The sequence below is a fragment of the Amblyomma mixtum genome, chromosome 8, assembly GCF_055824585.1.
Source record: "Amblyomma mixtum isolate Tamu chromosome 8, ASM5582458v1, whole genome shotgun sequence".
In the NCBI taxonomy this organism is placed as follows: Eukaryota; Metazoa; Arthropoda; class Arachnida; order Ixodida; family Ixodidae; genus Amblyomma; species Amblyomma mixtum.
In genome coordinates this window covers 2,934,913-2,946,454 of record NC_143019.1, presented here as the reverse complement: position 1 = coordinate 2,946,454, position 11,542 = coordinate 2,934,913, and the positions used below count along the sequence as shown (strand labels likewise).

At 49.3% G+C, this 11,542-nt stretch overlaps 1 protein-coding gene across 1 annotated transcript; it reads right to left on the bottom strand.

Moving 5' to 3' along the window:
• Positions 1–328: 328 nt before the first annotated feature.
• Positions 329–6,392, bottom strand: LOC149331158 (uncharacterized). Its single transcript, XM_089555405.1, has 2 exons — positions 6,273–6,392; positions 329–2,661 (listed from the first exon to the last, which is right to left on the bottom strand). Exons 1-2 carry the CDS (start codon positions 6,390–6,392, stop codon positions 481–483), a joined length of 2,301 nt encoding a protein of 766 aa, XP_089411531.1. The 3' UTR covers positions 329–480.
• Positions 6,393–11,542: the final 5,150 nt, after the last annotated feature.

Genomic DNA, 11,542 nt, shown 5'->3' with positions numbered 1-11,542 from the left:
CCCTCTTATCTACGAGTACGCTACCTGAAGTTTTGCGTTGTCTCTACAGAAGCTCTCGCAGGTAGTGACATTACAGCATGCGTTACAGACGTCTTAGACCTGACACTTTCCTTCAAGGACGAGGTTATGAAATGTGGCTTGTATAATACGATGAGAATTTCATTTTCTGTGCAGCGAAAAAAAAAATACACTGTTGCATTAGTTGCACTAGTGGACGCCATTCTGAAGCAGCGTGTTCTGGCAAATTCTAGGGGCCAATGAAGTCATTGGCCACTTGTCGCTAACAAGTGTTCGCATTTTAGCCGCTAGTTTCAGAAAGTGACAACGGCCCGATATGAAACACGCTTTAATTTCGGCCCCGCAACTGGCTTTGTGCGAGGGAATCAAGACAGCAGTACAGTATATTTGTTCAGACATCAGAAACTAATGCAAAAGCAGTAGAAGAACTCTGGTACGTTTCTACGGACTTTGAACTCTGAATTAGGGATGCTGAAGCGACGGTTCCTGGACGTCCGCCACCATGATGTACTTCCTCACGTGCAACCAGCAATCGTCATTCAGTTCGTCCAGCTGCATCTGGCCGTCGCGGCGGGCGCAGCACTTGACCCTGCACTTCACAACGCAGGCCGCCCTAAAGAAGCCATTCATGTCAGCGATGCTGTGCAGCGCCCGTTTTATCATTGCTTTTGCTTCGTCACACTTCACGGCCGCCTCGTCTGCAACCATTTCTACGAGCTTCGGATGATCGGACACAAACTCCAGGGCACGCACGCAGTGGCTTCTCTTGTCGCCCAGCACGAAGCTGGTTGCCCGGATGAGGAGGCTGGAGTTGCGTCTCGTAATCTCCTGCACTGTGAAGTGTTCTTGCTTGGCTTCGTCACAATATGGCACTCGGACTCGAAGGAGGTTGTAACTACCGGCGACAACTGGTGCCAGGCGCTGCAAGAAGTGAACATTGGTGCTGTTTTCACAATCTACTTCCATGTGATGGAGATGTGGACTGCGAGCTATGGATTCAGCGAGTAATGCGCAGTCGGCGTCGGAAAAATCTAGGTTTTTCAGCGTGACAGCGTTGAGGTTGGTGTTCAACGAAATCGCTTTGACCACTGCACTTTGAGCTACGTAATGAATTGGATCTGCTCCATCGGGAAAATACCCCGCCAGTTGAAGCCACAGTTCTTTAAGGCTGACAGCCCCTGCTATAAATGCAGTCAAGTAGGAATGAACTCCTTCGTTCAAGTACCATGAATCTATCATCAAGAAGGCTGACCTAAGGTGCCTGCAGGACCCTAGGATGTCTAACGTAGCGCAAAAATCGCTTTTCCCGTTCAGTGTATCATAAGATACGGCAGTAACTTCAGGGCAGTCGGGAATATCCCTGCATGTGATGTAATCCACATAGTGGTTCTTGATGGCCACCCTTTGCGCGAGACCACACTCTCGAATCGTCCGGCAAATTTCCTTCAGGTCACAAGGCGAGGGAAGGTTGAGAACGGTGACCCGAGTGAGGGTGGTATTGTGCATCAAGGCACGGAAAAACGCGTGAATGTCTGTCTCTTGGAAGTCGATAAAGTCGATGATCAGCGTCTCAAGGACTGAGTTCTTTTTCAATGCAGGCAGCCACGACCTCACTGTTTTTTGCTGGAAGCCTTCCAGATTTCTAGGACAGAATGCATATTGGTCTTCCAGCGGTTCCGTTATCCAAGTCAAGCTCAGTCTCCGTAGGGTTCTGTTCTGGGCGACCACTTGAGCGAAAATGTCGATATCTTCAGCCCCGTAGTACCCTGCCACGACAGTCAGTTCCTGCAACATTGTCATTGTAGAGATGGCACTGACAAGGTTTCGTAAAATCGCCGTCTTTGTCGCAACTTTTGATATGAGAGCAATTCTCTTGAGCGTCGAGTTATTCTTCAAGTAATCGGCGAAACAATCCAGCCAGAAGAAGTTTTCCGAAACAGAGAGACTAGCCACGGTGTTGTTCTGGGTGAGCTGTGCGATGAATTCGACAACCGTCTTCGGAATCAGTTCCAAGTGGGCCACGTCAATGGTTACTAGTCTGGCCACCGCGCAGCCGACAGAAAATGTGTTGACATACAAATAAAATGTCTTGCGACACTTGACAAAGAGCAGCTCCTCGATCTGCGTCATTGAATTGATGAGTTCGAGCACCCGTTCATCCATGACGTCTTCCATGCTGCTGACAATTGCCTCGCAGCAGCGGACAAGCAGCTTTTTCACACCGCGGCTGTGTGTCAGGGCCTGCATGAGATGCACACATCTGGTGACGTTGCAGGTCAGCTCGACATACACGAGGCATCCATGCTGCGTGAACAACCAATGCAGGAGATCACTGGCAATGCGTGCGGAATGAATCACTTGCGAGTCATGTTCATGCGGGAACGACTCCAGCGCCACCAGTCGCAAGTCACCAACGTTGGCTTCATCCTCTCGCAGCTGGAGGCCCAAGTGCCAGAGGACGGCGTTGCAGGCTTCTAGGTGCCCTAGCAACTGGCAGATACCTCTCGGGCCGCTACGAGTGCAGGAAAGACGCAGCTGAGGAGGAACAACCTGGACTGTGCTGTGAAGAACGAGCATATCTGCAACTTCAGTCGCTTTCCGTGGCGTCCTCTCCATGGCAGACGGCTTGTTCGTGACACGGAACTGCACACAAGAAGAAAAACGCTTGTCAAGCAGATTGGCAATCTCAAATCTCCAGCTTTCTGAACGTGTCCTCTCAGTATCTTTATCGATATTTCCTACGAAAACCGCAAGAGCGAAGCGTTAAATGGAAGTTAAATTGAAGATCTAGTTGCGCAACGTTATAGCGAATTGCACAGTTAATTACTAAACTGTAGCCCACTCAGATTTAACGCGTATTCCCTTGTGCGCATTTTGCCGCGTGGTGAACAAAGCCCTACGTGCACATAAATAAAATTTCTACCTTAAAGGGCAACTGCATATGTTTTAGAAATCGATGAGCTTAAAATTGTCGATTGTGTGAAACCTGCAGCTAAAGCATGCGAAGTCCTTTTGGGCTAGCATTTGAAATGGTGACGGAATCGCCGATTAAAATCGCGAAGGCCTTCAAGATTCTTCGCAGCGCACAACGCCAAGTGGGGGCCGCATGATGACGTCATCGAAGGTATCGGTACATAAAGCCCTCCGTGCCTGTCCTGTGTCTTTCTTACTCTTGTTCTTCGTCTTTTGCGCTTTGTCACCATGAACCAATTAACCCTGTCCTTCGCCAGTTGCGGCCACCGTATCCCCGCAAACTTAATCTCATCCGCCCACCTAACTTTCTGGCGCCCCCTGCTACGCTTGCCTTCTATTGGAAACCACTCCGTTACCCTTAAGGACCATCGGTTATCTCATACATGTCCTGCCCAAGCCCATTTCTTCCTCTTGATTTCTATTAGGATGACAGTCCCGCGTTTGTTCCCTGACCATCTCTGCCCTTTTTCTCTCTCTTAATGTAGCACCTTCTTTTTTCCTTTCAACAGCTCGCTGCGTTGTCCTTATGTTTCAAGTCCTTGTCTTATCCTCTCTTGTAAATTAAGATAATAATAATAACGTTCTTCCAAGCACTTGGTACGCTAGAGGTCGCAAGGCATTGCGTATACAGGGTGGCTAGATTTTCTAGCACACTCTCCCCTCCGCCCTTCGAGAGATCTGCAGTCACCTTGGTTCTCACCGGCTGCTTTCCCTCTTTGCATTGCTCCTAAGACGTTCTTTACTGCGCAAAAACGAGCCTTACGCGAGCTCGGGAAGACCAACCCGGGTCTCGAGAGTCAAATCGGTAACTGTGTTTGAAACGGCCACTTGCAGGGCAGTGGCGCATCGCTTAACCGCTGCATCACTGCGCCAGTAGTGGCATGAAGACTTCCCGCGATCTATGAAAGAAAAGGAGTACTTGCGCGGAAGGGATCTATAATGCGATCTATCACAAACTGCCCCTAACGGTGTAGGGGTACCTTGCGGTAGATCGAATTAGTGAATAAATTAGTTAATCCAATAAATTAACTACTTAATTAGTACTTTGGTACGCTCACTAGACGCTCAAGCAAGGTACCCACGTCTTCAGATGTGGTGGAACCGAAGTTAGAGTGAAAACACAACCTAGAAACGGCAAAGACATAAGGAAACGAACACGCAGCAACATAATCAGCAGCAGTAAGAGGAATGCATTCGCATTACTAGACCTATAATAAGCAGGCTTACGTGCACTCCTGGAAATTTTTCTTCTCTGCAGTCATGCGTACGGCATTAGCATTCATGGGTTGTTAACACGCAGTATTCACCCATGACCATCAAATAATTTATAATAGAATTTTCCTATCCTGCAGTTTCTATTTTTCATCAGCCGGACGATAACTATGACGTCAAAGGTGCGTATCAGGAGAAAAAAAGTATTAAAGGACTATGGTATAAGCTACGCGAAGCATTAAAAAACTGCGGTATATCGCTGCTTTGTCGTTTTGATTCACTACAACTTAGAAGGCAGCCTGCCTCAACAGACAACGAGTGCATAAACAGCGATTATATTGCATATTTTTTTTTCATGTCTACGTTACCACCATGTTACCTAGTTTACCAACGCTAGGTTACCACCATCGGCGAACGAGCGCTAGTTTATCGTGAAATCTGAAAACAAACTCGTGCTCACCTCGGCCCTCTAGGCTGTAAAAACTACCAATACCTCAATGGCACCATCACCTTCTTGAAGATTGCTACAACAAAAGGAGGCATAATGTATGGGACTCAGCGCTTTAGTAAAGCAGCCATCATGGTACGGCCTCCTAATATAAAGAAACAGACTTGTGCTGCAAGGTTAGTACGCCATGCATTCGGTTACATCAGAGCGGCAGGCTGCCAAGAGACTTCACCGTGGTTTCTGAAACCACGGTTGGCAAATAAATGGACACGGTGCCCTCGGGACTGCCACCACCGCTTCCGTTCCACAGTCCATCACCTCTATGAAATGAACGAGTTGTCAAGCATAGCACACTCGCGCCTGTCTCTGACGCATATGCCTACATCTGACGGCACTCCTTACAAATGCGCAAATTTGGACGCAGACCTTGTATGCTATAGTCGGGTACAACTCAAGAATGAAGCGGCTTTTCCCCGGCAAAGGACCCCTTCCAACCAACGGCACCAGCTGATTCTCATGACCCTGCTAGCGTGACAACGCAGGGAGCGGCTCTACAATGGAGAGAGAGGTCTATCCCCGACCATAGAGGGAAGGGATTATCCCCTTTCAACTACCGCTCCCTGCTTTGTCACACTAGCAGGGTCATGACAATCAGCCGACGCCACCGGATGGAAGGAGTTCTTTTGATGGGGGAAGGCCACTTCGTTCTTGAATTGTGTCCGACTATCATACAAGTGATGGTAACACGCGTCGGCTAAGCCGCCACGGTGGCTGTGGTTATGGTGCTCGGCTGCTGACCCTGAAGACGCGGGTTGGATACCGGCCGCAGCGGTCGCATTTCGAAGGGGGCCAAATGCTCGATGCCCATGAAATGTGCGATGTCAGTGCATGTTAAAGAACCCCAAGTTGTCCAAATCATGCCTAAGTGACTTTGGTACGCTAAACCCTACAAACTAAACAGGAAGGCGCTCGAGGGTTGCTCTGCTCCGAACCTGAAGCGATGAACGGGAGCGGAGGAGGTCACATACAGAGACATGAGAACGGATAAAGCTCAATAAAGCGGACGCGCACACAGAAGCGCGCGAAGAGGCGCACCATCGCACAGCGCGCGAACTGCGCAGACCTCGCATGGTCCGCGCGCCAAGCGGCAGCACAAGGGCGCGCAATATGGCCGCCACACGGTGGGGAGGCCGCATGGACGACACAGCGCGTGCGCAGTCCGGCACGCGCGATGGCCGCTGCGAAGCAAGGAAGCCACTGAGGAGGGATGCGCGATAGCGCGCACGCGCAGTGAAGGGCGAGCGCCGGGAAGGCCTCTCGCAAAGATGGGTGAAAGCAGTGTGTGAGAGCCATGATCAGAGCAGCAGAAGCTACACAGGAGAAGGAACCGAGCTGCCGCCACTTCCCTCAGCGGCGCAACGGACTCTTGCGAAGAGCACCCCGACACCGGCGAGCTTTCAAAGGTGGCGAGGGTAGGAGCAACCGTGACTGTGGGCAACACAGCGCTTCTACGAGCCAAATCCTTTTAAACCCGAATGATTTGTTTGCAGTAGGCCGGATTTCCGACACAGAGTCGTAAATACATCGCGTATAGCAAGGAATTGAATAGAAAAGCACTCACGTCCACTGATGTCGGTTTCACAGATCGAGAATACGCAGCAGGGCGACCCGCACGGCGACGTCCACCCGCCTTCATACGCGAACAAAGACCGAGCGGCCTGCGACGCCACCGTCGGAGCATCACGTGACACTCATGGAGGATCACGGGAGATTAGTTCCATACATGGCCTTGTCACATGGTGTCACATGTCACGCGGGGGACTAGCGGTAGTTTCTAGTCTATTGCTTCGTGATGCTATAGTGATGCGCCTCCTACGTTTCCTGAGTTGCGGTGCCCAGTAGGCGCCCAAATTACAAGCGCTCACGTAACATACAGGGCGCCGAAAACCTCGACCAGGGTATTATATGAAGCTCTGCTGACCTGCTTATCGCATTTAGGATGGGTTTTCACTGAATCAAGCATTGAGGCAGAGATCGAGGGGGCTCGACTTTATTTTTGTTTCTTTGCCGCGCGGGAAGTGGCCGCGAATGACTTCGGAGCGGAGGGAAGACGCGCGCCACTGTCTCTACTTTTGGTGCACCTTTCCGTCCTAGCGCAGATATATACATATATTAAGGCGAAAGCCTTTAATGTCTCATCGTTGTAAGCAGCAGTTGTCGACAGAGAATGTCACGCTTTTCAGTTGGTCGAAACGGTCGTGACGTCACAGTGCGCCAATTTGAAACGGGGCCAATTGTACTTTGGCTAGTAACCATGCAACCAATTGAAGGGACCATATATAGTGATGCTCCAAGTAAGTGGGACTGAGCTTAGTTAATTGCTTAATTACCCAATTAGCCTACTTAACTTCTCTAGTCAGGCCATATAAATAAATAAAACCTGGTAAGACATTGGTCGAGCTCGGGAATCGAACCCCGGTCTTCGGAGTGCGAGACGAGCGTGCTATCCACTCCGCCATGCCAGCTCGATGGTTTGGAATGAACAAAGGCACGTCTAGTGAATACGGTGTCTTCGCTCACTGCCATCCTCCTCCCTTCCCTTCCGGCGAGGTTTAGGTGTCCACCGAGATATGAGAGAGAAATACATTTCCTTTCCTCAAAAACCAATTTACCGACGAGCGAGGCGTAGAACAGAATGGGCGATGGCGTTCTATGGACTCCCTGGCAGCGTTGCAAGACGCTCTCGCGTTCCACTCTTAGAGGCGAAGCTTAACATCTTAACCACACATCAGTGACCACACTTTAGGTCAGAAAAGTGCACCCCCCCCCCCCTCTGAATTTTGACGGGTGTCCACCGAGATATGTGAGACAGTTACTGCGTAATTTTCTTTCCTCAAATACAATTTTCATTTTCTTCATTACGGGCCATCTTCGTCTTTCTTCTTTCACTCCCACTTCCTCCGTTCCTCTACGGTGCGGTTCAGGTGTCCACCGAGATGACAGAGATTTACTGCGCCATTTCCTTTCCTCAAAAACCGTTGCGTTGAAACGGCAAGGCATCGCGCCGAACGGGTGGTGGCGTTCCGTGGACTCCCTGGCAGCGCTACAACACGCTGTCGCGTTCCACTCCTAAAGGCGAAGCGTAAGATTAATTAGCAGTTAATTAGTATTCAGGCATTAATCAGTAATTAACTATTAATTAGTGATTTGTCATCACTTGATAATTAGTACTCAATTACATGTGACGCCACCAGTGCCACAGAAGCACTGAAAGTGGTGCGGAAAACGCTTTCGCCTCTACGCACTTTAGACAGTCAAAGTGCCCCCTGATTTTTTCTTTCCTCAAATACAATTTTCATTTTCTTCATTACGGGCCATCTTCGTCTTTCTTCTTTCACTCCCACTTCCTCCGTTCCTCTACGGTGCGGTTCAGGTGTCCACCGAGATGACAGAGATTTACTGCGCCATTTCCTTTCCTCAAAAACCGTTGCGTTGAAACGGCAAGGCATCGCGCCGAGCGGGTGGTGGCGTTCCGTGGACTCCCTGGCAGCGCTACAACACGCTGTCGCGTTCCACTCCTAAAGGCGAAGCTTACGCTTAATAAACAGTTAATTAGTATTCAGGCATTAATTAGTAATTAACCTTTAATTAGTGATTTGTCATCACTTAGTAATTAGTACTCAATTACATGTGACGCCACCAGTGCCACAGAAGCACTGAAAGTGGTGCGGAAAACGCTTTCGCCTCTACGCACTTTAGACAGTCAAAGTGCCCCCTGAATTTTTTAGTGTGGGCAGAGAAAAAGAAAGAAAAATTATGTTGCCCAGCCCGACAGTTATATACAGGGCGATCAAAGTGAAGCTTCACAGATTTAATATATCATGCGCTGAGTGGGACGTGAATGCTCCTCTGCACATAAGTTATGCGGCCGGGATGACATAAAATGAGATTAGAATTCTCACCGTCAGACACCTAATTACCAGAATGATATTCATAAACTTTTAGCCACTCTACCTAGCGTGAATGCTTACACTCGAAACGTAGAGACGGTCACATTTCTAGGCTGCACCATTTGGTAAAATTATTCGAGAGCGCGCGTATTCCGTGTCATTCGCACCCAAAGCTTCCGCTCATTTCACGTAATTACGCGTGCAAGGCGGTGGCGGACGACGCGAAACACCTCCCAAGTGTGAAGCAGCTGCTTCGTCGGGCGGTTATTATATTTCGATAGCCGAAACTGAAACTGAAAGTGAAACCGTTATATTAGGGGTGTGCGAATATCAAATTTCTCGAATACGAATCGAATACGAATACTTGGTTCCGAATATCGAATCGAATATCGAATAATCAATGACAGACGCATTTAACCACTACAAAACATTTATTTGAGCTCCCAAGAACATCACAGTTCAACTATCAGTGATGAAATGAGCACAAAAGGTGATTTTGGCTGCATAAAATGTATCAAAGTCTCGAACATTGTTTTTAGAAGACTGGAAATATCAGTGAAGATGGCTAGTTTACAGCATTGATCAAGGCTAGCTTGCCATAAGCACAAAAGCGCGTTGCTGGGATGAACATAAAAGATTGTCGTGAAGGAAAACCGGCTGCTCCACATGGTCAGGCAGAAGTAGTTCCCTTCTAGCTGAAACGACTTCTCCAGCCACAGAAAATGCCCTCTCATTTGGCACTGAACTGGCTCGTATTGCGAGGTATTTCGTGCACAGCTCTGACTATACCAGCTGCGCAGGTTTAGCCGCAAAGAAGCTCACCAGTGCAGTCAGCTACTGCATGGCCCAACGTTACGCATTGCTCTGAGCGCCATGTTGTTATGTCTGGCGATAGGACTGCGGACCGAAATGAACGCCAGTGCTCGCAATAGAATATTCGGCTAGATACGAATATTCGCGTCGTGTCGAATATTCAAACAACACGAATACTTGGACTTCGAATCGAATACCAATACCAAAAATATAATATTCGAATTATATTCGAAGATTTCGAATATTCGCACACCCCTAGTTATTACCTTCACCCGTCGCTTCACCGCGTCATAGTAGCTCCATGGCCGCGTCACGCCACTAGGAGCTTCGTGCCGATCGTCACCGCTTAGCATGCGCAATTACGCGAATCGAGCTGAAAATTACATTTGGAGGCGAATAAATCGGAACACACGGCGTGCTAAGAGAATTCCAGCGAATGGAATTGCCAAGGAATTCCACTGCTACTTAGTTTAAAATACAAACGTGACCGCCTAATTAGGTTTCTGACGGTGACTGCAGACTTTCAGGATAAGTTGACCCTATCGGTTATGGCCATAAGGTAACAGTGGGGTGCCAGTGCCCATGTGCAGGAGAATAACGCCTTTCCGGTTATTGTCGTCCGCATGCGCACTGACGGTCCTTTACTCCCTTACGCCCATAACCTTATTCTAAAGGTCCTTAACAGACACCTTTAGCATGCCGTGCACCGTGTCACCTTTAGCGTTACCGGAGTACCAGGAGCCCGTCCACCGCCAATGGGCATGCGAAGATCGCCTCGGTGGCGCCAGGTGCCCAGCAGCTGCATGCGCGCCCCTCGCATCGGGACGATGGTGGTGGTGGAAAACGTTTATTTTCTCTATTTTACAGTATTTTTTGCGGCTTCCATGGAGTCTTCCATCTTCCCTTCAGGGTCGGTTCCCTTAGTCCAGGGCTCCGCTGAGGGTAGCCGCCCTGCGTGCACGCCTTTCCTTGTTGGACTTTCAGGATGTCGCTGGATAGCATCCTTTCCCACTGTTCCGCTCTCCGGTTTTCTATTATGGCTAGCTCGACTATTTTCTGGCAAGCCCATGTGGTATGGTATAGGGTTAGTTTGTCTCCACAGGACGGGCACTCGCTCTTGTACTGTGTGGGGTAGATTTTACTTAGCATGTTTAGGCACGGGAATGTTCCCACTTGTAACTGTCGCCATGCGACGGCGTCTTCTTCTATTGAGTTGTTTTTCCGGGGGTGGGTATTTTCGTCTGATCCCTCTGTAGTAGTTAAGAATCTCTGTATAACTTTGGGCTACAAGCTCGGGTTCCTCAGCGGGGTCGGGATTGTTGGATGCTCGGTTTGTTGCGTACCCTCGAGCTATCCTATCCGCCTCCTGATTTCCCGTAATGTCGGTATGTCCCGGCACCCAAACTATCTTGTGTTTGGCCTGGTTATTTTCGGTTTTGCCACTTGAGCGGAGAATGCGGAGCGCGCTGTGGCTGATTCTGCCGTTTACGTAGTTGCGGCATGCAAGTTGTGAGGCGGTGAGTATGCTTAAGGACCTGTTGGATCGGTAGCCCTCCGCTGCCGCTAGACCCACGGCTGCCTCTTCGGCCTCGGCTACGGTACAGTTCCGGATTGATACGCTGGTGATTTTTTTTAGGTCCGAGTTGATCACCGCTGCCACTTTGCTTTCCTTGTGGGTTCTGTCCTCAGTGTATGTGGCGGCGTCTACGAACACTGTGTCGTTTCTAGTTGGCAGTGTTCTTTGTACATACTGTGATCTTGCTTCTCTTCGCACCATGTGTAGGTTCGGGTCCATATTCCTTGGTATCGGTGCTACTTTGATACGCTAAAACTAGTCAGAAGCCTGGTGGTAAGCAGAGTAACATACAGCCTCCCATACTACCACTGCACAAAATACGAAATGTAACAAGCGGACGCAATCCTCAGGAATGCCCTCAAGACGGCGCTTCACCTACCACAAACAACATCAACCGACAAACTGCTGGCTCTGGGGCTACACAACAGTCTCGAAGAACTCCAAGAAGCGCAAATAATAGCACAAATCGAAAGACTAAAACTGTCGGCAATGGGCAGAAGACTCCTGAGCAGATACGGTGGTGAAGCTATGATAAAGGAGGCACAAAGCACG

Coding starts and splice junctions, on each gene's coding strand:
- LOC149331158 (XM_089555405.1), bottom strand. CDS start 6,392: ATGCTCCGACGGTGGCGTCGCAGGCCGCTCGGTCTTTGTTCGCGTATG. Junction 2,662..6,272: donor TGAAACCGACATCAGTGGAC/GTGAGTGCTTTT, acceptor TCTTGTGTGCAG/TTCCGTGTCACGAACAAGCC.